Below are 26,739 nucleotides of genomic sequence, written 5' to 3' on the forward strand. Positions count from 1 at the left end.
ATCTGTGTACCATGTTCATGTGTGTATGTGTGTGCATGCCTGCGTACCGTGTGCATGTGCATGTCTGTGCACTGTGTGTGCGTGTGTCTGCGTATTGTGTGTGCGTGTGTCTGCGTATTGTGTGTGCGTGTGTCTGCGTATTGTGTGTTTGCGTGTGTGTCTGCGCATTGTGTGCGTGTGTCTGCGTATTGTGTGTGTCTGCGTATTGTATGCGAGTGTGTCTGCGAATTGTGTGTGTGCGCGCGTGTCTGCGTGCGTGCGTGTCAGCGTACTGTGTGTGTGTGCGCGTGCATGTCTGCATATGCGAAGAATGAGGTGGCAGGCTGGGCCCTGTGTTGTATACCTATATTTCTCCGCCGTATCTGTGCATCATGAATCGTGGTATGTGCTAAAGGGGCCCACTGAGACTCTTTCGCCCGGGGCCCACAAAAACCTGGAGCCGGCCCTGCGGCAATAAATAGGATGAGCTCTGCCTCTGTGATCTTTCTAACACTGCTGCATAGACAGTGCATGCACACTCCACTCTGCTACATACGCACATTTACATACACACGCACAGTTCTGCTACATTCGCACATTTACATACACACACAGCTCTGCTAAATACGCACATTTACATACACACACAGCTCTGCTACATATGCATATTTATATACACACAGCTCTGATTTACATAGACACAATACGTACGTACAATTTGTCAATAACATATATAGTTTCCCCTCGAGTTATTTTTGATGGTCAACAAAATACGATTTTCCAATAATTCATTTCTCACACTCTAGGTATGATAATGGCTTCTCTCTGTGTGGGAGATCTTTAAAAGGGGTTGTCTACTACTTGGACATCCTCTTCTCATTCCTCATATTTAGTCCTGTTAAAATAAAAACAATTATACAAACCTCACATGCCTGTGCCTTTCTAGCGGTGTCAGCACTTGCGTGTCCGGGGGGACGTTGTTATACGTAAGCCCTGAGCCCACTCAGCCCTGGAGTCACTGTCCCCACCTTTGGACACATTGAACAATAAGAGGAAGTCAGAAAGCAGCTGTAGCCCTGGCTTCCTGTTGATGTTCAATACGTCCGAAGACAGGGACAGTGAAGCTGGCACTGATTGGACACAGGGCTCGTGTGATGTAACAACCTCACATGAGCCCCAGGAACACGAGTGCAGACACGGCTGGAACGGCGACGGCACAAAGGGTGAGTATGAATGTTTTTATTTTAATGAGGCCAAACATGAGGAATGACAAGTGGTCGCCCAAATAGTGGACAACCCCATTAGGAAGATACATGTTTCAGTTAAAACTTTTCAAACATTCTGAACATGAAAAAGGCTTCTCCCCTGTGTGACTTCTCTGATGTTTATTAAAGTGATTGTCCGGTACTTTTTTAAGTTGCCCAATGTATTCAGTATGTGGGCATAAGTATCTCTGTAAATACCTTGTGTTGCAGATAATGCCTGTGAGCGGCGCTATCATTGGCTGCTCACAGGCATCACGTGAACCTCAACTGCAGCCGGCACTGACATCCGCTGACGTCACGGCTACAGCCGAGGGTCTCTCTTCCGCATTCCATCGGTGGCTGCTGGATTGTGGGCAGGGTTATTCCCCAGCGTCACACCCGGCATCAAACGTGCGCTCTCCCTCTCCCCATTCATTGGGAAAGCACGCTGTGGATGCTGGATGTGACGCGGGAATAACCCCGCCCACAACCCAGAAGCCACCGCGGGGACCCCAGCGCTGAGTCACGCCTCACTTGTTGTGACGTCAGTGCGGGGTCACGTGAGGCCTGTGAGCGGCCACCGATAGCGCCGCTAACAGGCATTATCAGCAACACAAGGTATTTACAAATATACTTATGCCCACATGCTGAATACATTGGGCAATTTAAAAAAAGTACCGGACAACTTCTTTAAGAGTTGATTTACCTGTAAAACATTTCCCACATTAAGAACATGAAAAAGGCTTCTCCCCTTTGTGAATTCTCTGGTGCTAAATCAAATCTGATTTCTTGTTAAAACCTTTTCCACATTCTCAACAGGAAAAAGGCCTCTCTTCTGTGTGGGTTCTCTGGTGGCGATCAAGATTCGCTTTCCGGTTAAAACATTTTCCACATTGTGAACAGGAAAAAGGTTTCTCTCCTGTGTGGGTTCTCTGGTGGCAATCAAGATGCGCCTTCCAGTTAAAACATTTCCCACATTCTGAACATGAAAAAGGCTTCTCCCCTGTGTGAATTTTCTGGTGCTTAACAAAATATGATTTCTGGTTAAAACATTTCCCACATTCTAAACATGAAAAAGGCTTCTCCCCTGTGTGGGTTCTCTGGTGCTTAACCAAATCTGACTTCTGGTTAAAACATTTCCCACATTCTAAACATGAATAAGGCTTCACCCCTGTGTGGGTTCTCTGGTGCTTAACCAAATCTGACTTCTGGTTAAAACATTTCCCACATTCTAAACATGAATAAGGCTTCACCCCTGTGTGGGTTCTCTGGTGGTTATCAAGATGTGTTTTCTGGATAAAACATTTCCCACATTCTGAACATAAAAAAGGCTTCTCCCCTGTGTGAGTTTTCTGGTGCTTAACCAAATCTGACTTCTGGTTAAAACATTTCCCACATTCTGAACATGAAAAAGGCTTCTCCCCTGTGTGATTCCTTTGGTGCGTAACCAAATCTGACTTCTGGTTATAACATTTCTCACATTCTAAACATGAAAAAGGCTTCTCCCCTGTGTGGGTTCTCTGGTGCTTAACAAAATATGATTTCTGGTTAAAACATTTCCCACATTCTGAACATGAAAAAGGCTTCTCCCCTGTGTGGGTTCTCTGGTGGTTATCAAGATGAACTTTCTGGATAAAACATTTCCCACATTCTGAACATGAAAAAGGCTTCTCCCCTGTGTGAGTTTTCTGGTGCTTAACCAAATCTGATTTCTGGTTAAAACATTTCCCACATTCTGAACATGAAAAAGGCTTCTCTCCTGTGTGAGTTCTCTGGTGCTTAAGAAAAACTGATTTCTGGTTAAAACATTTCCCACACTTGGAACAAGAAAATCCGTTCTCCGCTGTGTGATTTTTTTGATGTTTAAAAAAAGACTTTTCGAGTGGAAAACAATCTCCAAATTCTGAACGTGAACATGCCTTCTTTGCTTTAGGAGCAGTTTGTTTTTTAATGCTTATTATATGACTTTGATTTTCCTTAGTGGTCGGTAATGAATTAGAAGACAGGACGTGTTTCAAAGGATTAGATGACTGATCTTTGTTGTGAAGGGATGATGGTATATCTGGAGTAATGGCATTCACTTCAATCGTATCCTGTGGGATCTCAAGGTCATCTGATTTGAAAATTGAAGATGTCAGCTGTCCCTTTGATCTCCTGGTACAGTCATCTGCCAAGATTAAAACCAATTTTAACATTTCTACTTAAACTGTCAGTAAAAATGGCAAGTTAAGTAAAAAAAATAATTATTCACCAAGACAATGACAGTTCACAGTCTAATAGAAAACCTCATAGCATGAAGCAGTAGACCATGGTGTTCAACTGTTTGTTCATTCTTCCTCCCAAATATGAAATAAAAAGTCACCAATGTTATGTAGGCGAAAATAATATCAATAAAAACGTTTACTCATCTCAACAAAAAACAAGTCCCCACTCAGGTCCATCATCTGTCAGTGGAAAAACAGAGGTTTCCACATTATTAGTGGCTCAAAGGCTCTGGAAAAGTAACATGGCTTCCATAAACCAATCCAGCAATATCCGCTCTCCCAAAGTCAGATCCCCCCCCCCCCCACTTCTGAGCCTTGCAGTGCGCCCAAACCACATTTAGCATCCATGTATTTGACATTACTATAGTGAGAGGAACCCACTTAACTTATGGTGTGTGTCTCATGGAGCATAATCTGGGCACTATGTGTTGGGTAAAAAATGGTATATTTGCAATTTTCACACTTCAACATCGTCTGCGTGCTAATTTGTGGAAAGTGACTGTGGAGTCAAAATAGTAACTACTCTCATAGATTAATTCACTGAGGGTTATAATTTCCATAATGTAGTCAGTTTATGGGGATTTCTATTGCTCTGATTTTCTGCCATTTTGTCATATTAGGGCTTATGTAAATGGTGTGTCCCATCTCCTCTGGGATCTGCTCCTGTGACGTCTGCTTCTGTCACCAGGCGGCGAGGGTAATGGAGGAGACGTTAGAACCAGAAGCTCTGGGCGGCACAGGCTCTGTCCAGCCACTAAGATTAGGGTGTCTGGGACCTGTGGTACCATCAAGTCTGGCAGTATGGGTGTGTGTGCTGTCCAGCTGGAGTAATCTGCTCCCTGCTTCAGCCAACTGGAAAGCACCGGACCCTACTAAAGCTGGAAGCATATTGCTGGAAGCTGCCAGATACAGCCTTGTTCTCCTCTGGTTTAGTCCTCTGTGCTCAGCTCCCGGCTTGTGTATTTGTTTCTGTTGTGACCCCGGCCTGTTTAATGACTACTCCTGTGTCTTCTGATTTTGTATGTTCTCTGCCCTCCTGGTTCTGACCCGGCTACCTGACTATTTTTCTTGCCATCTCACTCCACAGAACAGCAGGTAACACCATGGCCCAAGCCTAGGGGGTCTCTGTGTCCAGATCCATGTAGAGGGGTTAAAGGGTGATGAGTAAGAGAATCCCTGGGATCTGGAAAATGGAGTAGATAGCGCCAAGCCTGTTCATGTGACCATCTTTTTAGATGCCAGGTGACCATGAACAGTGCCTCGAATACATTGTGTCCACAAACTATTCCAGCAAAATCCGCATTCAAATAGCTAAGTGGTACTCCTTCCCTTCTTAACCTGCCATGTGATCAGACAGTAGTGTACAACTGTATATAGGGTATTATTAAATAAATAAATAGAATGGTGGCTCTAATGGGTATGCCCTATGCCTGCTGCAAGAAAGGCCAACTACCACAGTTGTCTGAGAATTTCCAATGTTAAAAATAAGTGAACTTGCTCTGGTACGTAGGGTATGACAAAAAGTAAAAACAATGAGGATATTAAAAAATTACCAAACTTATTAAATAGGTAAGTTACAAAAAGTTTAAAATAATTATTCTATTTTAAAAGGTGACTGGGAAGCTTAAAAACGGTGGAAGGAGGAAGGTTAATAAAAGTAGGGACCATGGAGATTAGTCCTGGATAAGGTGCAATACAAGCTTCCTGGAAGGTCTGTGGATGATCAGGTCAGAGGGTCCCCCCTATGGAAAAAGGAGGGGATTGGCTTAATGACAGATTTTAGAGGTTACCTTCATGGATCATTAGGATAGAAAATGACCTGATTGGATGTATAAAGGGTTGGGTAGGTCTGGTCAGGTGTGGGTTATCCAGATTCAGGTAAACTGTAGAGAAACAAGAGTCGGTTTGTGCTTCAAATGCGAGAGATCCTAGTTACCTAGGGGAGGTTCATGTACCTGTAGTGGTTGATTGTAGTTGGAAGATTTTGATGCAGAGAAGGGGGCGACTTCCAATTGTATAGGGTGAAGGCGATAACCTGTATTGAGTGACAAAGAGAGCAGGGAAAAATGATTAGTAGGAAATGGCAGTAATTTGAGGAGCGAAGTCACTCCCTTCTCTGCATCAAAATCTTCCAACTACAATCCTTATAATCCATGAAGGTAACCTCTAAAATCTGCCATTAAGCCAATCCCCTCCTTTTTCCATAGGGGGGACCCTTCAACGTGGTCATCCACAGACCTTCCAGGAAGCTCGTATTGCACCTTAACCAGGACTAATCTCCAGTGTCCCTACTCCTATTAACCTTCCTCCTTCCACCGTTTTTAACCGGTTCCCGACCGCCCACTGTAGATAAACGTCGGCGCTTGCTGGGCTCTGTGCAGCGCCGACGTTTAAAAACGGTGGGTGGTCTCGCAGTGCTCAGGACCCCCAGCGTCCTGCAAGCACTGCGATTCCGGTGCAGAGCGTTAGATCTGACAGGGAACATCATCGGGACCTGATTAGATCAGGTCCCAGTGATGTTAACCCTTTGCTGTCTTCTATATGCTGCGATCTATAGTGATCGCGGCATATAGGAGATAGCAGGAGGAGAGGGGGTCGTCTTACTTACCTCCGAAGACCTCCGTTTCTGTCACGGGTGTGTCGCCACGAAGATCGTCACGATTACACAGCCTGACTTCTCGCAGCTGACTTTTTGGTGCTTTGTGTTTTTCGGCAGTGAGGGAGTTAATTCTCTCTCTCTCTGTGCTAGACGAGGTCCAGCCTCGCCCAGCTGCAATCAATGCTGCTGTAGTGAGACTCCTTCAAATGCCTGCTGGTCTGTTAGGGAAGTGTCGGTGAAAGCATTTCATGCAGACTAACAGAGCGGATTTTTGGAGTTTCAGAGATAAGTGTATTTGGAGTGTTTTTTCCCTTCCTCGCTTTATCATTTATCTCCTTTCCCGTTGGTGTTCCCTCTGTTGTAGTGGTGTAGTTTTTGTATGCAAGGTGGTTTTGGTTTTTCCCTTGTACTGTCTCGTTCGTCTAAGTACTGTGTGTGGGCATATTATTACTTGTCCCCTTTTGTTGTGATCGGGGTCCTTCTCAGGACTAGATTACTTAGGTGCAGGGATCCTCAGGAGGTAGGGGTTACGCTGGCGGCCTGGACCTCTGTACCTTTAACAGTACCTCCAGGTTGAGGGATTAGTCAGGGCCCCAGCTTAGGGTCAGCTTAGGCTCCCTACCTCCAGTATACAGAGACAGCGTGACATTTTCACCGACCACTTAGTTTTTCTCCAGCTACCATGGATCCAGTAGCCGGTCTAGCTCGGCAGTTGCAGAGTTTGTCCATGGAGCTGGCGGACGTTAGGTCCAATGTTTTGTATCCTCAGGAGCAAGCCGGACCAGAACCTAAAGTAGCTCTCCCTGACAGGTTCACTGGGGGACGGGACAAGTTTTTTGTTTTCCGGGAGGCATGCAAGTTGTACTTTCGGCTGCAGCCTCGGTCATCGGGGAGTGAAGAACAAAGGGTGGGAATTGTCATCTCGCTCCTACAAGGGGACCCACAATCTTGGGCGTTCTCTCTTCCCCCGGGCTCCCCGGCTCTCCAGTCAGTGGATAGGTTTTTCGCTGCTCTGGTGTCACGGGTGTGTCGCCACGAAGATCGTCACGAGTACACAGCCTGACTTCTCGCAGCTGACTTTTTGATGCTTGGTGTTTTCGGCAGTGAGGGAGTTAATTCTCTCTCTCTCTGTGCTAGACTAGGTCCAACCTCGCCCAGCTGCAATCAATGTTGCTGTAATGAGACTCCTTCATATGCCTGCTGGTCTGTTTGGGAAGTGTCGGTGAAAGCATTTCACACAGACTTACAGAGCGGATCGTTGTATTTGGAGTTTCTGAGATAAGTGTATTTGGAGTGTTTTTTCCCTTCCTCGCTTTATCATTTATCTCCTTTCCCGTTGGTGTTCCCTCTGTTGTAGTTGTGTAGTTTTTGTATGCAAGGTGGTTTTGGTTTTTCCCTTGTACTGTCTCGTTCGCCTAAGTACTGTGTGTGGGCATATTATTACTTGTCCTCTTTTGTTGTGATCGGGGTCCTTCTCAGGACTAGATTACTTAGGTGCAGGGATCCTCAGGAGGTAGGGGTTACGCTGGCGGCCTGGACCTCTGTACCTTTAACAGTACCTCCAGGTTGAGGGATTAGTCAGGGCCCCAGCTTAGGGTCAGCTTAGGCTCCCTACCTCCAGTATACAGAGACAGCGTGACATCTGGGACTCGTATATGATGACCCAGATCGGATCTCCCTTGCTGAGTCTAAGTTACGTAGGATCCAGCAGGGAGATCGTCCGGCGGAGGAATTCTGTTCGGAGTTCCGTAGGTGGGCCACGGACACCCAGTGGAATGACCCGGCTCTTAGGAGCCAGTTTTGTCAAGGTTTATCCGACAAATTACAGGATGTGTTGGCACAGTATGACTCTCCCGCGTCACTGGAAGCCGCTATGGCCCTTGCTATTCGCGTTGACAGACGGCTTCGGGAGAGGTGCGGGATAACTCTACCCCCTGTGATGACTCTACCTCCTACAAGGTCCCCTCATATGGTGGTTCCCCTGGTCAGTCCAGAGGAGCCTATGCAATTAGGAGGGACATCATTTCGGAGGAGGGGACCGGTGGTGCGCCATAAGACAGGAAGGTGTTTCTTCTGCGGGAGAAAGGGACATTTTATTGGGGGGTGTCCATCCCGTCCCTTGCAGAGTGAAGAGTCGTCGGAAAACTGTTGATCCCAGGTTGTGTGGTGGACGGCAATCTGGGAGTAGGTATTTCGTCCCTAGGTTCGTCTCAGTTTCTCGTACCGGCGGAGGTGGTGGTGGGTACGAGAACTGAGAGGATATCTGTTCTTCTGGATAGTGGGGCCGGGGCTAATCTGGTTGATGCTCGGTTTGCCCGGGTTCAAGGTATGCGATTGAGTGAGTTGGCTAAACCCATCCCCATATTCTCGATCGATGCCAGGCCTCTCGGTCAGGGAAGTTTTTTGCAAGCTGTGCATGACGTAAAACTTCAAGTGGGGGCGATATATAAAGAACTGTTGTCTTGCTACGTGTTGGAGGGTCTTCCCGCTCCTATAGTGTTGGGCCTTCCTTGGTTAACTAAGCATAACCCGGTTATTAATTGGCAAACCAGAGAGATAAGCCAATGGAGTAAATTCTGTAATAAAAACTGCATGAACACGGTCATCGGTGCGGTTACTCCTTGGGTCTTACCTCCATTTCTGGCGGACTTTGAGGATGTATTCTCGGAGAAAGGGTGTCAGGAACTACCTCCTCATCGCGAGTATGACTGTTCTGTAAAACTGCTCCCTGAGGCCAAGTTACCTAAAGCTAGGTTGTATAACCTTTCTGGTCCTGAGAGGCAGGCCATGAAGGATTATATTTCAGAAAGTCTGGCTAAGGGGCATATTAGACCTTCATCTTCACCGGTGGCTGCGGGGTTCTTCTTTGTTAAGAAGAAAGATGGAGGCCTACGCCCTTGCCTGGATTTCCGTGAACTTAATCGGATTACGGTCCGAGATCCGTATCCGCTCCCACTTATTCCCGATCTCTTTAATCAGATCGTAGGCGCCAAATGGTTCTCCAAGTTGGATCTCAGGGGGGCGTACAATCTGATTAGGATGAAGGAGGGGGATGAGTGGAAGACGGCGTTTAACACTCCGGAGGGGCATTATGAGAACCTTGTCATGCCATTCGGTCTGACTAATGCCCCGGCGGTGTTCCAACACTTTGTTAATGACATTTTTCGCCGCCTGGTGGGACAGTTTGTTGTCATATATCTGGATGATATCTTAATTTACTCGCCGGATCTGGTGTCTCATCAGGAGCACGTTAGGCAGGTGTTACAGATCTTGCGGGATAATAAACTGTATGCCAAATGGGAAAAGTGTGTGTTCGCCGTACAGGAACTCCAGTTTTTAGGCTTCCTGGTTTCAGCGTCCGGTTTTCGTATGGACCCTGGGAAAGTGCGGGCAGTTCTTGAGTGGGATCGGCCAGAGAATCTTAAGGCACTACAACGTTTCCTGGGGTTTGCTAATTATTACCGGAAGTTCATTCGTAATTTCTCGTCCATGGTTAAGCCTCTCACAGACATGACTAAAAAGGGGACGGATTTTTCTAGGTGGTCTGACAAGGCTTGTCAAGCATTCTCCTCCTTGAAAAAATGTTTTGCCTCGGCACCCATACTCATTCAACCTGATGCGTCACAGCCATTCATTGTAGAGGTAGACGCTTCCGAGGTAGGGGTGGGAGCAGTATTGTCACAGGGTTCGTCCCCTGGTAAGTGGCATCCGTGCGCCTTTTTCTCTAAAAAATTGTCGTCCGCTGAGAGGAATTACGATGTCGGCAATAGGGAACTCTTGGCCATTAAGTTAGCTTTTGAGGAGTGGCGCCATTTTTTGGAGGGGGCAGTCCATCCGGTCACCGTCATCACCGATCACAAGAACCTGCTATATCTGGAGTCCGCGAAACGTCTGAATCCCAGACAAGCTAGGTGGTCATTGTTTTTTACCAGGTTTAATTTTGTCGTTACATATCGTCCTGGGTCAAAAAATGTAAAGGCGGATGCCTTATCTCGTAGTTTCCCTGGGGCCGGGAATACGGACGACCCGATTCCTATCCTTCAGGAGGGGGTGGTGGTTTCGGCAGTATGCTCTGAGCTGGAGGAGGAGGTATTGGAGGCTCAGGGGGACGCCCCTGTTGGACCTCCGGGGAGACTGTTTGTTCCAGATCAGTTGCGACAAAAGGTGATCGAGGCACACCATAACTCAGTTTTTGCAGGACACCCGGGGAGTAGAACAACTGTGGATCTCCTCTCGCGTCGGTTTTGGTGGCCTAACTTACATAAGGAGGTGGTAACTTTTGTCGCGTCCTGTGGGGTTTGTGCGCGCTCTAAGACCTCACATACCCGTCCGTCTGGGGCCCTCTTACCTTTGAAGATCCCGGAGCGTCCTTGGACTCATCTGTCTATGGACTTTATTACGGACCTCCCTCCGTCTTCGGGTAAAACGGTTCGTTGTAGTGGACAGGTTCAGCAAGATGGCACATTTTATCGCTCTTCCAGCTCTCCCTAATGCTAAAACTCTTGCGCAGGTGTTCATTGGGGAGATTGTGAGGCTTCACGGGGTACCCTCCGAGGTGGTGTCTGATCGGGGGTCTCAGTTTGTGTCCAAGTTCTGGAAGGCGTTTTGTGCACGGCGGGGGATGCATTTGTCGTTCTCATCGGCTTTTCATCCTCAGACCAATGGTCAGACGGAACGTATGAACCAGAGCTTGGAGACATATCTCCGGTGTTTTGTGTCAGAGAACCAGGAGGACTGGGCTTCTTTCTTACCTCTGGCAGAGTTTGCTCTTAATAATAGGCGGAGCGAGTCCACTGGTAAGTCCCCGTTTTTTGGGGCATATGGTTTTCACCCCCAGTTTTGTACTTTCAGTAGGGGGGGCTCTTCGGGGGTTCCTGAGGAGGAACGATTTTCCTCATCACTCGCTTCAGTATGGAGAGGGGTGCTGAAGAATCTGAATACTATGGGGAACCGATACAAACGTATGGCGGATAGGAGGAGAGTGTCTGGTCCGGACCTAAGTGTGAACGATCGGGTATGGTTGTCTACCAGGAATATAAAACTTAAGGTTCCCTCCTGGAAACTGGGTCCCAGGTTCATCGGGCCGTACAGAATCAGTTCTATTATTAATCCGGTGGCATTCCGTCTTGACCTCCCCCCTACGTTTAAAATTCACAACGTGTTCCACAGATCGTTGCTTAAGAGGTATGTGGCGCCGGTGGTACCGTCACCTTTACCTCCCCCTCCAGTGGTGGTCAAGGGTAACTTGGAGTTCCAGGTATCGAGGGTCATCGATTCACGCTTTAATCGCCGGTCCCTTCAGTACCTGGTTCATTGGAAAGGGTATGGTCCTGAGGAGAGGATGTGGGTTCCTGCGTCGGATATTAACGCAGACCGATTAGTTCGGGCCTTCCACACGACTCACCCGGATAAACCTGGCCCTGAGGGTCTGGAGGCCCCTCGTAGAAGGGGGGGTACTGTCACGGGTGTGTCGCCACGAAGATCGTCACGATTACACAGCCTGACTTCTCGCAGCTGACTTTTTGGTGCTTTGTGTTTTTCGGCAGTGAGGGAGTTAATTCTCTCTCTCTCTGTGCTAGACGAGGTCCAGCCTCGCCCAGCTGCAATCAATGCTGCTGTAGTGAGACTCCTTCAAATGCCTGCTGGTCTGTTAGGGAAGTGTCGGTGAAAGCATTTCATGCAGACTAACAGAGCGGATCGTGGTATTTGGAGTTTCAGAGATAAGTGTATTTGGAGTGTTTTTTCCCTTCCTCGCTTTATCATTTATCTCCTTTCCCGTTGGTGTTCCCTCTGTTGTAGTTGTGTAGTTTTTGTATGCAAGGTGGTTTTGGTTTTTCCCTTGTACTGTCTCGTTCGTCTAAGTACTGTGTGTGGGCATATCATTACTTGTCCCCTTTTGTTGTGATCGGGGTCCTTCTCAGGACTAGATTACTTAGGTGCAGGGATCCTCAGGAGGTAGGGGTTACGCTGGCGGCCTGGACCTCTGTACCTTTAACAGTACCTCCAGGTTGAGGGATTAGTCAGGGCCCCAGCTTAGGGTCAGCTTAGGCCCCCTACCTCCAGTATACAGAGACAGCGTGACAGTTTCGTTTGAGGACTTGGGGTTGCTATGGCAGCTGGAGGTCACATGACCGCCTCCAGCTCTGCTATATATGGTGTCCTTCCTGTCTGGCTTCAGCCTGTATGTAGCTGATGCTAGACAGGAGACTGACTGAAACAGTCAGTGAAGATCTCATGTAATGTAATATATGTCTATTACATTACATGAGATCAGTGATCAGAAAAATAAAAATTAATGTCCCATACAGGGACTAAGTAAAAATGTAAAAAAAAGTAAAAAAAAAGTTTTTAAACTATTAAAAAAAAAATCACAAAATAAATAAAATATTAAACCAATAAATCCGTATATTATTACAAAACCAAAAAAAGTACACATATTTGGTATCGCCACGTCCGAAACAACCCGAGCTATAAAACGGTCACACTAATTAACTCCTTCTGTGCACACCGTAATAAAAATAAATAAAAAAACGGAGCAAAAAAAATATGCTTTTTCATCATATCGCCAAACAAAGTGGAAAAAAATGCGATCAAAAAGCAGAATAGAAATAAAAATGGTACCACTGAAAACTTCATCTTGTTCCGCAAAAAAAAGCCGCCATACAGCTCCATCAGCCGAAAAATAAAAAAGTTATAGCGCTCAGAATAAAGCAATGCAAAAAAAATATTTTTTTTTCTATAAAATTGTTTTGTGTAAAAGCGCCAAAACATAAAAAAAAATACAGTAAGTGTAGTATCGCTGTAAACGTACTGACCCGAAGAATAACGCTGCCTGATCACTTTTACCACACGCAGAACCGCATAAAAAAAACTCAAAAAACAATTCCTGAAGTGTTTGTTTTTGTTAACTTTACCTCCCAAAAAACGGAATAGAAAGCGATCAAAAAATGTCACGTACCCAAAAATGGTTCCAATAAAAATGTCAACTCGTCCCGCAAAAAACAAGCCGTCACATGACTCTATCGGCCGAAATATGGAAAAATTATAGCTCTCAAAATATGGTGATGCAAAAACTAGATTTTGCAAAAAAAGCGTATTTTAGTGTGTGACAGCTGTCAGTCATAAAAACCCAATATAAATCTGGTATCTCTGTAATCGCACCGACCCGAAGAATAAAGTAATCTAATTAGTTATATCACACTAGGAACGGCATAAAAAATAAATAAAACAAATATTATTCACCTGCTACTGATTTGTTTATTATGTCTCCCAAAGATCCCAGTAAGGCTCTGCTCACATTTATCCTGTGCTCTGCGCTGAGCACTTACACCAGAGTTTCCGTGTAAATCTCTGAAATACGTGATTCAGCCAGAACCCATGATGGAAGATTCCCTGTAATGAGGCAGATATAGGCCACTGTGGACGCCGTCTAGCCTGGGATCCCACGGTGTCATTTGTTTTAGGCGTGCATAAAAGTGCGGTTGGCCACAGTTTTGTGCACTTCTGAAAAAAAGGACACCACTAAACAGAGGCCAGACGGAGTCCAGAGTAACTCTGCTGCCTCATTATAGTGAATGGATCCTGCAGGGGTTTCATCTGAATTACATCACTTGGAAATTTAGATGGAAACCCCGATGTAAGTGCTCAGCCTAGAGCGCCGGATAAATGTTATGTAAAATGTTCCCAATAAAAGCTTCAACTCAGTCCTCAAAAAAAGCAAGTCCCCACTCAGGTCTGTCATCTGTTAAAAATATAAGGGACTTCCAAGTTACTGGTAGCAGAAAGGCTCTGGAAAAGCTAAATGGCCCTTGCCCCCCAAAAGAAATTCAGAAAACTTTGTGCTCCCAAATCCAAATGCCTATTCTACAATAATTTGTTCTCCAATTGTCAAATAGCGCTCCTTCCCCCTCAAATCTCACCGTATGGCTAAGTGGTACGATACAGCCACATATGGGGTATTGACACTTTTAGAAGAAATTGTGTGACACATTTCGGCACCATTTTTACCCATTGCCCTGTGTGAAAATGTAAAATTTGAGGGTAAAACATTTTTTTGTGGTAAAAATATAATTATGCTTTTTTCACTGCCCAATGGTATAAATTTAAAAATTAAAAAATGCTCACTACTTCCCTAGATGAATTCCTTGAGAGGTGTAGTTTACAAAATGGGGTCACTTGTGGGGGTTTCTGCTGTTTTGGCATGTCAGCGACTCTTCAAATGTGACATGGTGTCTGCTGCCTATCCCAGCCAACATAGCGCTTCTTTCTCTTCCGAACCCTGCCGTACACCAAAGCAGTGGTTTTCCCCCACATATGGGGTATCGGCGTACTCAGGAGAAATTGTACAACAAATTTCATGGTGCAATTTATCCTGTTACCCTTATGATAATCCAAAATTAGGGAATGAAAAACATTTTTTGAGGGAAAAATGTGAAAATTTTATTTTTACGGCTCAATATTATAAACTTCTGTGAAGCAGCTGGGGGTGCAAGGTGCTCACCACACATCTAGATAAGTTCCCTAAGGGGTCTAGTTTCCAAAATGGTGGCACTTGTGGGGGGTTTCCACTGTTTAGGCACATTAGGGGCTCCCCAAATGTGACATGGCGTCCGCTAATTATTCAAACAAATTTTACATTCAAAAAGTCAAATGGCGCTCCTTCCCTTTCAAACCCTGCCATGTGCCCAAACAGTAATTTGCCTCCACATATGGGGTATCAGCGTGTTCAGGATTAATTGCATAACAAATTTCATGGTGCAATTTATCCTATTACCCTTATGATAATGCAAAATTAAGGGATGAAAAACGGTTTTGTGGGAAAAATGGGAAAATTTTATTTTTACAGCTCAATATTATAAACTTCTGTGAAGCACCTTGGGGTTCAAGGTGCTCACCACACATCTAGATAAGTTCCCTAAGGGGTCTAGTTTCCAAAATGGTGTCACTTGTGGGGGGTTTCCACTGTTTAGGCACATCAGGAGCTCTCCAAACGCAACATAGCGTCTGCTAATTATTCAGACAAATTTTACATTCAAAAAGTCTAATGGCGCTCCTTCCCTTCCGAACCCTGCCGTGCGCCCAAACAGTGGTTTTCCCTCACATATGGGGTATCGGCACGCTCAAGAGAAATTGCAAAAAAAAATTTGGGGTCCATTTTTTCATGTTACCCCTGTGAAAATAAAAAAATTGGGTCTAAAGTAAAATTTTTGTGAAAAAAGTTAAATGTTAATTTTTTTCTTCCACATTCCAAAATTTCCTGTGAAGCACCTGAAAGGTTAATAAAGTTTTTGAATGTGGTTTTGAGCACCTTGAGGGTGCAGTTTTTAGAATGGTGTCACTTTTGGGTATTTTCTGTCATAAAGACCCCTCAAAGTGACTTCAAATATGATGTGGTCCCTAAAAAAATGTTTTTGTAAATTTTGTTGGAAAACTGAGAAATCGCTGGTCAACTTTTAACCCTTATAGCTCCCTAACAAAAAAAAATTTTGGTTCCAAAATTGTTCTGATGTAAAGTAGACATGTGGGAAATGTTATTTATTAACTATTTTGTGTGACATATCTCTCCGATTTAAGGGCATGAAAATTCAAAGTTTGAAAATTGCAAAATTTTTGCCAAATTTCTGATTTTTTCACAAATAAACACAAGTTATATCGAAGAAATTTTACCACTATCATGAAGTACAATATGTCACAAAAAAACTATCTCAGAATCAGGGGAATACGTTGAAGCGTTCCAGAGTAATTACTTCATAAACTGGCAGTGGTCAGAATTGAAAAAATTGGCCCGGTCACGAAGGCAAAAACAGGCTCTGGCGCGAAGTGGTTAAGCTTCCCAGTCACCTTTTAAAATAGAATAATAATTTTTAACTTTTTGTAACTTACGTATTAAATATTGGTCATTTTTTAATATCCTCATATATAGGGTATTGTCAGACTCAAGAAAAGTTGGAAAATAATTTGTAAGGTCCATTTGTTTCCTATCATCCTTTGTGAAGAATTCCAAAGTTATCACCACATAAAGTGACACACGTCAGATTTGAAAATGGGGCCTCATCAGGAACACATAACTGGCTGCGGGAAGGGGTTAAATCAGAGGATTTTGGGCACTAACTACTGTAGAGAAAAACTGTGAGTATAGACAATAACACATCTACTGAAATGATCAAACTCAACAGTCTCCATCAGAGAAAAAGGAGTAACTAGTGGTGAAACCTCTCTGGGGTAATTAGAGTATGGGGCTCGGTGGCTCCAGACAATCTAAACTATCGTAAGGGACAATATTTTCTATCAGATGAGTTTCAAGAAGAAATATTAGACATTTAAAGAGAACTTTTATAATAGTGCAGAGCTGAGGTGTCTTAAATTTAGACCTTGGGCATTTGGAAGAGGTAATGGGGACCTTTTTTTAAAAATACTACCAGGGAGTTACAGAGTCACATAAGTGAGGCCGGCCAATCCCACCACAATCAAACTATCATACAGAATGAACTTGTAAAATAAAGAAAAAGACATAGAATTAAATTTTTTTACATCTCTAACGTTCGTATGAGGGGAGAGCTCCAACACTAAACTGGAGTTACACTCATTTATGGTAGACCATTGGAGCTACTACGAGTCCTGACCAGGAGAGTAGAGAAAGTATTAGCACCCCCATTTCAGGAGAGATTGTGCAGTAATCTGAATTCTTAGGGATCTAAAACATAATGGAATTTATGACGTGGAGTGATTCCATGAAACCAGGGCTCGAGCCATGCCAACACATCTCCTGCAGGCGTGAATAAATGTATATTACAGCTATCAGCCACGCACAGCTTAGAGATATATCATGGCACAGGTGTAATGTTTTCTGTATAGTTTATCACAATCCTATTTGAAGTTAGTTGGTTTTAAAAGAAATAGAAAACTCAGGATAAAGGGAAACTCTGCTGTTATTGTACAGAAATTCACACTTGGCCCTCACTGCACATTTAATGTTGTAGATCATAAAAGTGAAGTTTGGCCAGAAAGACTGGACCTGGTCTTGTAGGGACCATATGAGGACATTCAGCAGCACAGAAGGGAGAGAAGGTAGATTCATCCAATAAGATATCAGGGTTCTAGGAAGCCAACAGCATCATTACCCTCCGCTTTCTCTTACAGGCCCATCATAATATTTTTCTGCAAGTTATTTTCTAACTTATATATGTATATATGCGCTGGTTTGAGTGAAAAAAAGGAATTGACTAGAAGTTTATAGAATATAAAAATATAATTTATTTAGATAATGGTAAAAGTGCTGATTAAAATACTGGATACTATCGTAAAACTAGAGTAGAGGGGTGCTTCTCTGTTCACGTTCGTTATGGGCGGCACGGTGGCTCATTGGTTAGCACTGCAGCTTTGCAGCGCTGGGGTCCTAGGTTCAAATCCCACCAAGGACAACATCTGCAAGGAGTTTGTATGTTCTCCCTGTGTTTGCGTGGGTTTCCTCCGGGTTCTCCGGTTTCCTCCCACACTCCAAAGACATACTGATAGGGAATTTAGATTGTGAGCCCCGATGGGGACAGCGATGATAATGTATGTAAAGCGCTGCGGAATATGTTAGCGCTATATAAAAATAAAGATTATTATTATTAGGCCTTTGTTTATGGGAGTGTGTGGAAAGACTGAAGGTTCCTATAAGGGAATTCAAGATAATGGAGAGTTAGTGAATTGGAGAGAGCTGTGAGTATTAATCAGATACACAGTTTGGCAGGAGGTACCTGGTAACTCTTGTTGCCGATCTGGATTTGCTTGATGAAGGTATATATGGAAAGTGTTTTTTCTTGTTATTCCAATGGGATTACTAAAAAGAGATGGATATATAAGGTAATTGCTTACTATAGACTGCCGGATGTAAAAGCAGTGGGGAGAGAGAGGTTTAATTCTTAGTTACCTGGTGACCTAATTGGTCCAGACGATCCAATGTGAAAGTTAGTACAGGCTTACTACTTGTGATGGAAACCTATGTATAACAATCAGGAAATTACCGAATTAGATAAAGGGTGGGCAGCGTTATAGGTTGGATTATAAGGGCCCCCTGTGATACAGCGATGATGAGCTTGTGGGTTAATAGTAACTTACTTCCTGTGTTTGGGGAGGGGTATCAATGGGCTCCACGGCCACTTGTATCGTCTGCTGCAACCAGGGTTCGTAGTCAAGATGGTCTGGTCAGTAGTTACAGGCGTTGATTATACTCTGCTGAGCAGCTATATTGAATTGCTGATGCAGTATTCAGTGAACCTGTGAGAGACAGGGGGGATCCGTGAGGATATCGTGCAGCTTTTAAGGTGCACCAGGGAGGAACCGAGCAGAGACCAGGGTCTACTCCAGGTCAGACTCCGGACACGGCTGTTGACCCACACCGGGGAATACAGGAACAAGCAGGCTGGGTAGGGTCCAGTACAGACTGGGAGGCAAAATTCAGAGCCGCAGATGCGGTCAACAAACAGAGTAAAGCGAAACCGCAGGTGCGGTAGACAAGGCTGAGCAGAGCGAAACCGCATACGCGGTAGACAAGGCTGAGCAGAGCGAAACGGCAGATGCGGTAGACAAGGCTGAGCAGAGCGAAACCGCAGACGCGGTAGACAGGGCTGAGCAGAGCGAAACTGCAGACGCGGTGGACAGGGCTGAGCAGAGCGAAACCGCAGACGCGGTGGACAGGGCTGAGCAGAGCGAAACCGCAGACGCGGTGGACAGGGCTGAGCAAAGCGAAACCACAGACGCGGTGGACAGGGCTGAGCAAAGCAAAACTGCAGACGCGGTGGACAGGGCTCTGTTCACACGGAACAGACTGGAAGGGAAAGGCAGAACCAGATACCCACAGGGTACTTGCAGAGAAGTAGCGAGTGGACCACAAACTCACAAACGGAAGTACAGTGACAACGAACAGGAGTAGGTACGAGTTCAGACTCTGCAGGAAAAGGAAAGGTATGGACATAGAGAAAAACAGGAGACAGGGTAGAAGAGTATTCAGACAAGAACAGACACAGTAGCAAGATACAGGAGCGGGTCTAGGTATGCAGCCCCTAGAAGGCGGGAAGAACAGGCTAGGAGCGTGTTCAGACAGGTCTGGAAATACAGCCTCCAGGAAAGGCAGGCAAGCAAACACAGAAAGGGACCTGGCACGTTCAGAGTGAAAGAGCACACTGAATGAAACACAATGCTCAGGCAGGGTTTCTTGGGAGGAGCTGGGTTAAATACCAGGTGACAGACAGCAATAGGCTGAGGACGCATCAGGGGTGTGTCTGCAGCAGGTACAAGAAACAGGAAGTGATCGGGCGCCGCCCTTAAGCTGCAGAAGCAGGGGCAAGCAGACAGCATGGAGGGAAGCCAGGCTAGCAGACTGGACTGAAGATCAAGTGCGCGCTCTTGCACAGTGGGAGATGGACCACTATGCAAGGACGCCGCCAGGTATGTTACACTATAGACTGCCGGATGTAAAAGCAGTGGAGAGAGAAAGGTTTAATTCTTAGTTACCTGGTGACCTAATTGGTCAAGACGATCCAATGTGAAAGTTAGTACAGGCTTACTACTTGTAATGGAAACCTGTGTATAGCAATCAGGAAATTACCGAATTAGATAAAGGGTGGGCAGCGTTATAGGTTGGATTATAAGGGCCTCCTGTGATACTGTGATGATGAGCTTGTGGGTTAATAGTAACTTACTTCCTGTGTTTGGGGAGGGGGTATCAATGGGCTCCACGGCCACTTGTACCGTCTGCTGCAACCAGGGTTCGTAGTCAAGATGGTCTGGTCAGTAGTTACAGGCGTTGATTATACTCTGCTGAGCAGCTGTACTGAATTGCTGATGCAGTATTCAGTGAACCTGTGAGAGACAGGGGGGATCCGTGAGGTACCGTGCTGCTTTAAGGTGCCTTAGGGCAAGTACTGCGCGTGGTATAGTGTCAGGACACTCACCGTGGATTTAGAGGTACGTGGTGTCTGCGCAGCTAGGTATGCGTCTAGTAGCTGCCAGCATCAGTAGGTGGTATGATAGTGATGGCTTTGGTGTACCGTGCTGCCAGAAGGTCACCCTGAGTTATTTGCTGTCTGGGGGTCATGCTAGACCCTCACCGGTACTCCAGGGGTAGGTGCGGTTTTTAGCTTGAACACTTGGCTGCCAGCGTTGCTAGAACTATATGGCGGTGTTACATTAGTTTCCAGTTTGCAGCGCTTGAAGACCTGCATGATCACGTGTATCACGTGGTCGGAGCTCATAAGGAGGCCACAGAGGACCAATTTTCCTATGCATTTCGGAAATCTCTCGGTTTTCTTTGTCAGGGATGGTCCTTGCAGAGTCTGTGGGCTTTTTATACACATGTTGATGAACTGGATACAGGTGTCTGCTGTCAATCAACCAGTTTCATGATTGGGTTCAGTTAAAAGCGAACAACTCTATTCACTGTTAAGGCCTTTTAGTCTCAGAGTGTCCAATTGGAATATCCATTGGCTTTCTGCCCTGGACATCTGCTTAATAAAGTTGCCCTTTTGCCAATACTTCTGTACCTCTTGAATACCCATTACTTTGATGTTTGCATGGAACCGCCATGTTTTTCAATAAAATGCTTAGATAACGGGTGGCCCTCAAATTTATTTTTAGTGTTCCTTAAATGCTCGCCTATCTGCATGGTAAAAAGCTGAGTGTACTAAAAAAAGGAGGGAGTCCTAGAGATAAAGGGATTTTTTACTGATGGAGCAACCATAATCGCCAGATTTCTGGCTTTCCTAAAGATGAATCTTGGTGCTTGGGGTATAACGTCACCTATAATCTTATCATCCTGTAACTTGTTCCCAAAAGAAAACAATACCACCTCAGGAAATAAATTGAAGATAGATGTATGGTTTTCAGTTAAGTCATTACTCTCTAAAACCAAATTAAGTCATTTTGCTTCATAAAGGATTAAACTACGCCCCGTCTGATAAGTTCGATAAATTTGAGACCTTCATAGGCAAACAATTTATGAGGCAACTAGCCATTAAGAAGCATTTTCTAAAAAATACATCTACTGCCTATCAAACCCTCCTCTGATTCCCTTACCAATAACTATAAACACACGGATCTAAAAAACAAATCAAACTTTCACCCCTTGAACCAGTATTCCACATCAATGGAAACTTTCCAGAAAAATGTTAAAGATGACATTTGGTGAGTTAGTAAAAAAAGTGTTCAAACTTCAAAAACAACCTCACTCGAAAAGAGTGTCTAGCAATCAAACAACTGCAAAGCAACAATAATATAATTATACGGCCGGCGGATAAGGGAGGGAGAATTGTGATACTTGATCACCATCAATATCACAATGAATCATTAAGACTCCTAAGTGACAAACAAACGTATGAACGCGTGACCAGTGGCCCTACTCTACTTTACACAAAAGAAAGGAAGGCTTTGATCAATCTAGGACTCAAAACATGAATGTGAGTATATTTACACCCTACACCCTAGAACGGCCATATTCTATCACTTACTAAAGATCCATAAATCCTTAGACAACCCTCCAGGAAGACCCATAATCTCTGGCATTCATAGCCTGACCTCAAACCTTTCCAATTATGTCAAAAAGCACCTGCATAATATAGTCCCACTCCATCACACCTTAAGGATACAACACATGCCCTAAGGTAGCTGAATGAGGTCCAATGGCAGAGCCATTACATTCTTGGCACTATTGACATCTCCAGTCTATACACTTTTATTCAACACCAAAAGGGGTGTCAAGCAGTAACTCACTTCTTAAACAAATATAGCAGAATGCCCCCGGACCAAATCAACTACATACAGGAGAGTATGTTGTTTATTTTAAATCATAATTCCTTTTGATATGAGGATAACTACTATACCCAGTGATGGGGGACCACCATGGGGACGAGGTTCACACCTAGTTACGCCAATCTCTACGTGGAGATGTGGGAATTCACCACAATATACCCTCATGGAACACTAAGTGTGAACCTGGTCCTCTGGCGGAGGTTTATTGATCATGTCCTTTTCATTTGGTCAGGCGACCAATCCTCCCTTTCTGAATTTATAGCAGGTATCAACACAAATGACTTCTTTTTGAATTTTTCCTCCCCCACTAGCTCAGAACAAATTATCTTCTTAGATTTAACTATCTGCATCAAAGAAGGTAAAATTGAGACTAGCACATTCTTCAAACTGACTGATACAAACAGCTTTATTTCCAGAGCCAACTGTCATTTACCCAGCTGGCTTCTAAATGTACCGCAGAGCCAATATATGTGACTACCCTGCAACTGCTCAAATCCTCAAGACTTTGAAAATGAGGCCAATCTTCTAACTTATAAATTTCTAGAAAAAGGCTAGGACCATCAACACATCATTTCCACTCGTGAGCAAGTGAATACATGCCACGTTCCACACTTCTTGTAGGTAATAAAAATAAAAACACCCATGATCAGGAGACGTCTAAGTCCATAAATATCTCCCCTATCATAACTTCCTTTAATTGAAATATACATATTATGAAGAAAATTGTAAAATGCCACTGGAACAAGTTACAGGATGATAAGATTATAGGTGACCTTATACCCCAGGCTCCAAGATTCATCTTTAGGAAAGCCAGTAATCTGGGGATTATGGTTGCTCCATCTGTAAAAAAAAAATCCCTTTATCTCCAGGACTCCCTCCTTTTTCAATACACCCGACTTTTTCCCATGCAGAAAAGGCAAGGTTTGCAAAACACTAGGCAGCAGGAAACAAATAACTGTGACTAATGGAACGAACACTATTAAATGGAATACACTATTAAAGACCACATAATCTGTTGCACTAATAGCGTAATATATGGTCTACAGTGTCATGCAACAAGCTGTATATAGGGAGCACCATTCGCCAGCTGAATACCAGGATAGGTGAGCATTTAAGGAATACTAAAAATAAATTTGAGGGCCACCCGTTATCTAAGCATTTTATTAAAAACATGGGGACTCCACGCAAACATCAAAGTAATGGGTATTCAAGTGGTACAGAAATATTAGCGCAAAGGCAACTTTATTAAGCATAGTCCAGGGCAGAAAGCCACTGGATATTTGTGACATGCAGAAGTAGTGCTGTTGCCTCCAAAGCATCCAGCAATTGTTACAAACAACACAAGCACAAGCGACAGGAAGTGTTGTGCTTCAGAAGCATCCAGCAACTAAAGGGGTTAAAGGAGACAGGGACTGTTTTAGCAGAGCCCCAGTGGGATTGTGGGGAACTTGTTATTGTAGTCTTGCTGAAGCCAAATAGAAAGGTGGTGTGTTATCAGGACCTGACAGAAGGCAACTGAACAGGATTCAGATCAGGAGAGAAACTAAACACAGGTCAGATAAACTCCCTGAACTAACAGTGCAGAGTATTATCGGGCAGGAAGATAAGGACTGTCACAAGGATCATCTCTCTCATCAAACCCTCCCCCCCTCCATCTCCATGCAGGATAAAGAATGCAGTATACTATTGTGTCCTTGTAAATGAAAAGCCTGTGGTTGTGTATGCATAGAAGTGTGCTGCTAACAGATCTAATCTATGCTGAATTATGCTACTGAAGAGACTGTAATACTGTGCCTTGTGAACAAACTACTGTATAGTTACTGGAACCGGTTGCTCAAACTCAGACTGTACTGTAATGAAGATTATTGCTGTAATATCCCTGAATTGTACTGGCCGTGCTTCAGATTATATTCCACTGTTAAACTGTTGAAAAAGACTCTTGTCAGATGTGTCTGGTCAGTAATTGAATCTATCGTGTGCCTGAGTGAAGCTGCAGCCTAAGATCGCCCTGAGTAATGGTTCCCTTGGATTCCAAAGAATTCATGAAACCCGTCTCGCCCTATCTGAACCTAGCGGCGTGCGTGTAACATATTTCAATTGGACACTGAGGCCAAAAGGCCTTAACAGTGAAATAGAGTTGCTCGCCTTTAATTGAACCCAGTCATGAAACTGATTGATTGACAGCAGACACCTGTATCCAATTCATCAAAATGTGTATAAAAAGCTCACAGACTCTGCAAAGACCATCCCTGACGAAGGAAAGAGATTTCCGAAACGTGTAGGAAAATTGGTCCTCTGAGGCCCCGTACAGATTCTGACAACATCACACACGTGATTACGCAGGTCCTTAAGCACTGCAGCGCTGAGCGCCAAATTTCCCAAGCGGATGCAGCACCTAGTCACCGGTCGTGACTAGACGCTTCCAAGTGCCGCCTACTACACCGACTCCTTACCTCGGAGAAGACCCTGCACTGTCCATCTACCAGTGGTAACTAAGGCAACACCGCCATATAGTTCTAGCAGTGCCGGCAGCCAAGTGTTCAAGCTACCAATCGCTCCTACCCCTGGAGCACCGGTGAGTGTCTAGCATGACCCCCAGACAGCAAATAACTCAGGGCGAGCTTTTGGCAGCACGGTACACCAAAGCTACCACTATCATACCACCTACTGACCTCAGCAGCTACGAGATGCATACCTAGCTGCGCAGACACCACGTACCTCTAAATCCACGGTAAGTGTCCTGACACTATACCACGCGCAGTACTTGCCCTAAGGCACCTTAAAAGCTGCACGATATCCTCACGGATCCCCCCTGTCTCTCACAGGTTCACTGAATACTGCATCAGCAATTCAATATAGCTGCTCAGCAGAGTATAATCAACGCCTGTAACTACTGACCAGACCATCTTGACTACGAACCCTGGTTGCAGCAGACGATACAAGTGGCCGTGGAGCCCATTGATACCCCTCCCCAAACACAGGAAGTAAGTTACTATTAACCCACAAGCTCATCATCGCTGTATCACAGGGGGCCCTTATAATCCAACCTATAACGCTGCCCACCCTTTATCTAATTCGGTAATTTCCTGATTGTTATACATAGGTTTCCATCACAAGTAGTAAGCCTGTACTAACTTTCACATTGGATCGTCTGGACCAATTAGGTCACCAGGTAACTAAGAATTAAACCTCTCTCTCCCCACTGCTTTTACATCCGGCAGTCTATAGTAAGCAATTACCTTATATATCCATCTCTTTTTAGTAATCCCATTGGAATAACAAGAAAAAACACTTTCCATATATACCTTCATCAAGCAAATCCAGATCGGCAACAAGAGTTACCAGGTACCTCCTGCCAAACTGTGTATCTGATTAATACTCACAGCTCTCTCCATTTCACTAACTCTCCATTTTCTTGAATTCCCTTATAGCAGTGATGGCGAACCTTTTAGAGACCGAGTGCACAAACTGCAAACCAAAACCCACTTATTTATCGCCAAGTGCCAACATGGCAATTTAACCTGAATACTGAGGTTTTAGCTTAGAAAAAACAATGCCTACAGAGAGCAGATGGGGGCAGCATAGAGCAGCCACAGACAGGAGCAGCGGTATGAGACTGCAGATATAAAGAATATGCTCACCCCCATCCTAGTATATGTGCCCCATCCTAGTATACTCCCCATCCTTGTATATGTGTCCCCATCCTGGTATACTCCCCATCCTTGTATACGTGCCCCCATCCTGATATATTGACCATCCTGGTATATTCACCATTCTTGTATATGTGCCCCCATCCTGGTATATTCCCCATTCCTGTATATGTGCCCCCATCCTGGTATAAACCCCATTCCTGTATATGTGCCCCCATCCTGGTATATACCCCATTCCTGTATTTGTGCCCCCATCCTGGTATATTCCCCATCCTTGTATATGTGTCCTCATCCTGGTATACTTCCCATCCTTATATACGTGCCCCCATCCAGATATATTCCCCAATCCAAGTATATGTGCCCCCATCCTGTTATATTCCCGATTCTTGTATATGTGGCCCATCCTGGTATATTCCCCATCTTGGTATATTTCCCATTCTTGTATATGTGCCCCCATCCTGGTATAGTCGCCATTCTTGTATATGTGCCCCCCAGCCTGGTATATTCCCCATCCTGGTATACTCCCCATTCTTGTATATGTGCCCCCATCCTGGTATATTCCCCATTCCTGTATATGTGCCCCCATCCTGTAATAATCCCCATCCTGGTATATTCCCCATTCTTGTATATGTGCCCCCATCCTGGTATACTCCCCATTCTTGTATATGTGTCCCCATCCTGGTATATTCCCCATCCTTGTATATGTGTCCCCATCCTGGTATACTCCCCATCCTTGTACACATGCCCCCATCCTGATATATTCCCCAATCCTTGTATATGTGCCCCCATCCTGATATATTCCCCAATCCTTGTATATGTGCCCCCATCCTGATATATTCCCCAATCCTTGTATATGTGCCCCCATCCTGATATATTCCCCAATCCTTGTATATGTGCCCCCATCCTGTTATATTCCCCATCCTGGTATATTCCCCATCCTGGTATATTCCCCATTCTTGTATATGTGCCCCCATCCTGGTATATTCCCCATCTTGGTATATTCCCCATTCTTGTATATGTGCCCCCATCCTGGTATATTCACCATTCTTGTATATGTGCCCCGAACCTGGTATATTCCCCATTCTTGTATATGTGCCCCCATCCGGGTATATTCCCCATCCTGGTATATTTCCCATTCTTGTATATGTGCCCCCATCCTGGTATATTCGCCATTCTTGCATTGTAAAGGACATATTGATATTCATGCTATAGCA

The 26,739-nt window shown here is 44.7% G+C and overlaps 1 protein-coding gene and 2 long non-coding RNA genes across 3 annotated transcripts in view; 1 reads left to right on the forward strand and 2 right to left on the reverse strand.

Moving 5' to 3' along the window:
- Positions 1-1,438: 1,438 nt before the first annotated feature.
- Positions 1,439-26,739, reverse strand: part of LOC141191629 (uncharacterized) — a 47,138-nt gene continuing 21,837 nt past the window's right edge. Inside the window, exons 7-8 of the mRNA XM_073661565.1 lie at positions 5,424-5,522; positions 1,439-3,390 (exon numbers count right to left, since the gene is read on the reverse strand). Coding sequence (XP_073517666.1) covers positions 2,036-3,390; positions 5,424-5,522 — 1,454 coding nt within the window. The 3' untranslated portion in view covers positions 1,439-2,035. The remainder of the gene's footprint in view (positions 3,391-5,423; positions 5,523-26,739) is intronic.
- Positions 17,822-18,344, reverse strand: LOC141191636 (uncharacterized). Its single transcript, XR_012265441.1, has 3 exons — positions 18,189-18,344; positions 18,001-18,069; positions 17,822-17,910 (listed from the first exon to the last, which is right to left on the reverse strand). It is a non-coding gene; the product is annotated as an uncharacterized lncRNA (long non-coding RNA).
- LOC141191663 (uncharacterized) lies at positions 24,704-25,229 on the forward strand. The gene is made up of 3 exons (XR_012265442.1): positions 24,704-24,859; positions 24,979-25,047; positions 25,138-25,229. It is a non-coding gene; the product is annotated as an uncharacterized lncRNA (long non-coding RNA).

This window comes from Phyllobates terribilis, unplaced genomic scaffold (genome assembly GCF_046119375.1).
Source record: "Phyllobates terribilis strain yellow unplaced genomic scaffold, ASM4611937v1 Scaffold_49__1_contigs__length_9717188, whole genome shotgun sequence".
Lineage (NCBI taxonomy): Eukaryota > Metazoa > Chordata > Amphibia > Anura > Dendrobatidae > Phyllobates > Phyllobates terribilis.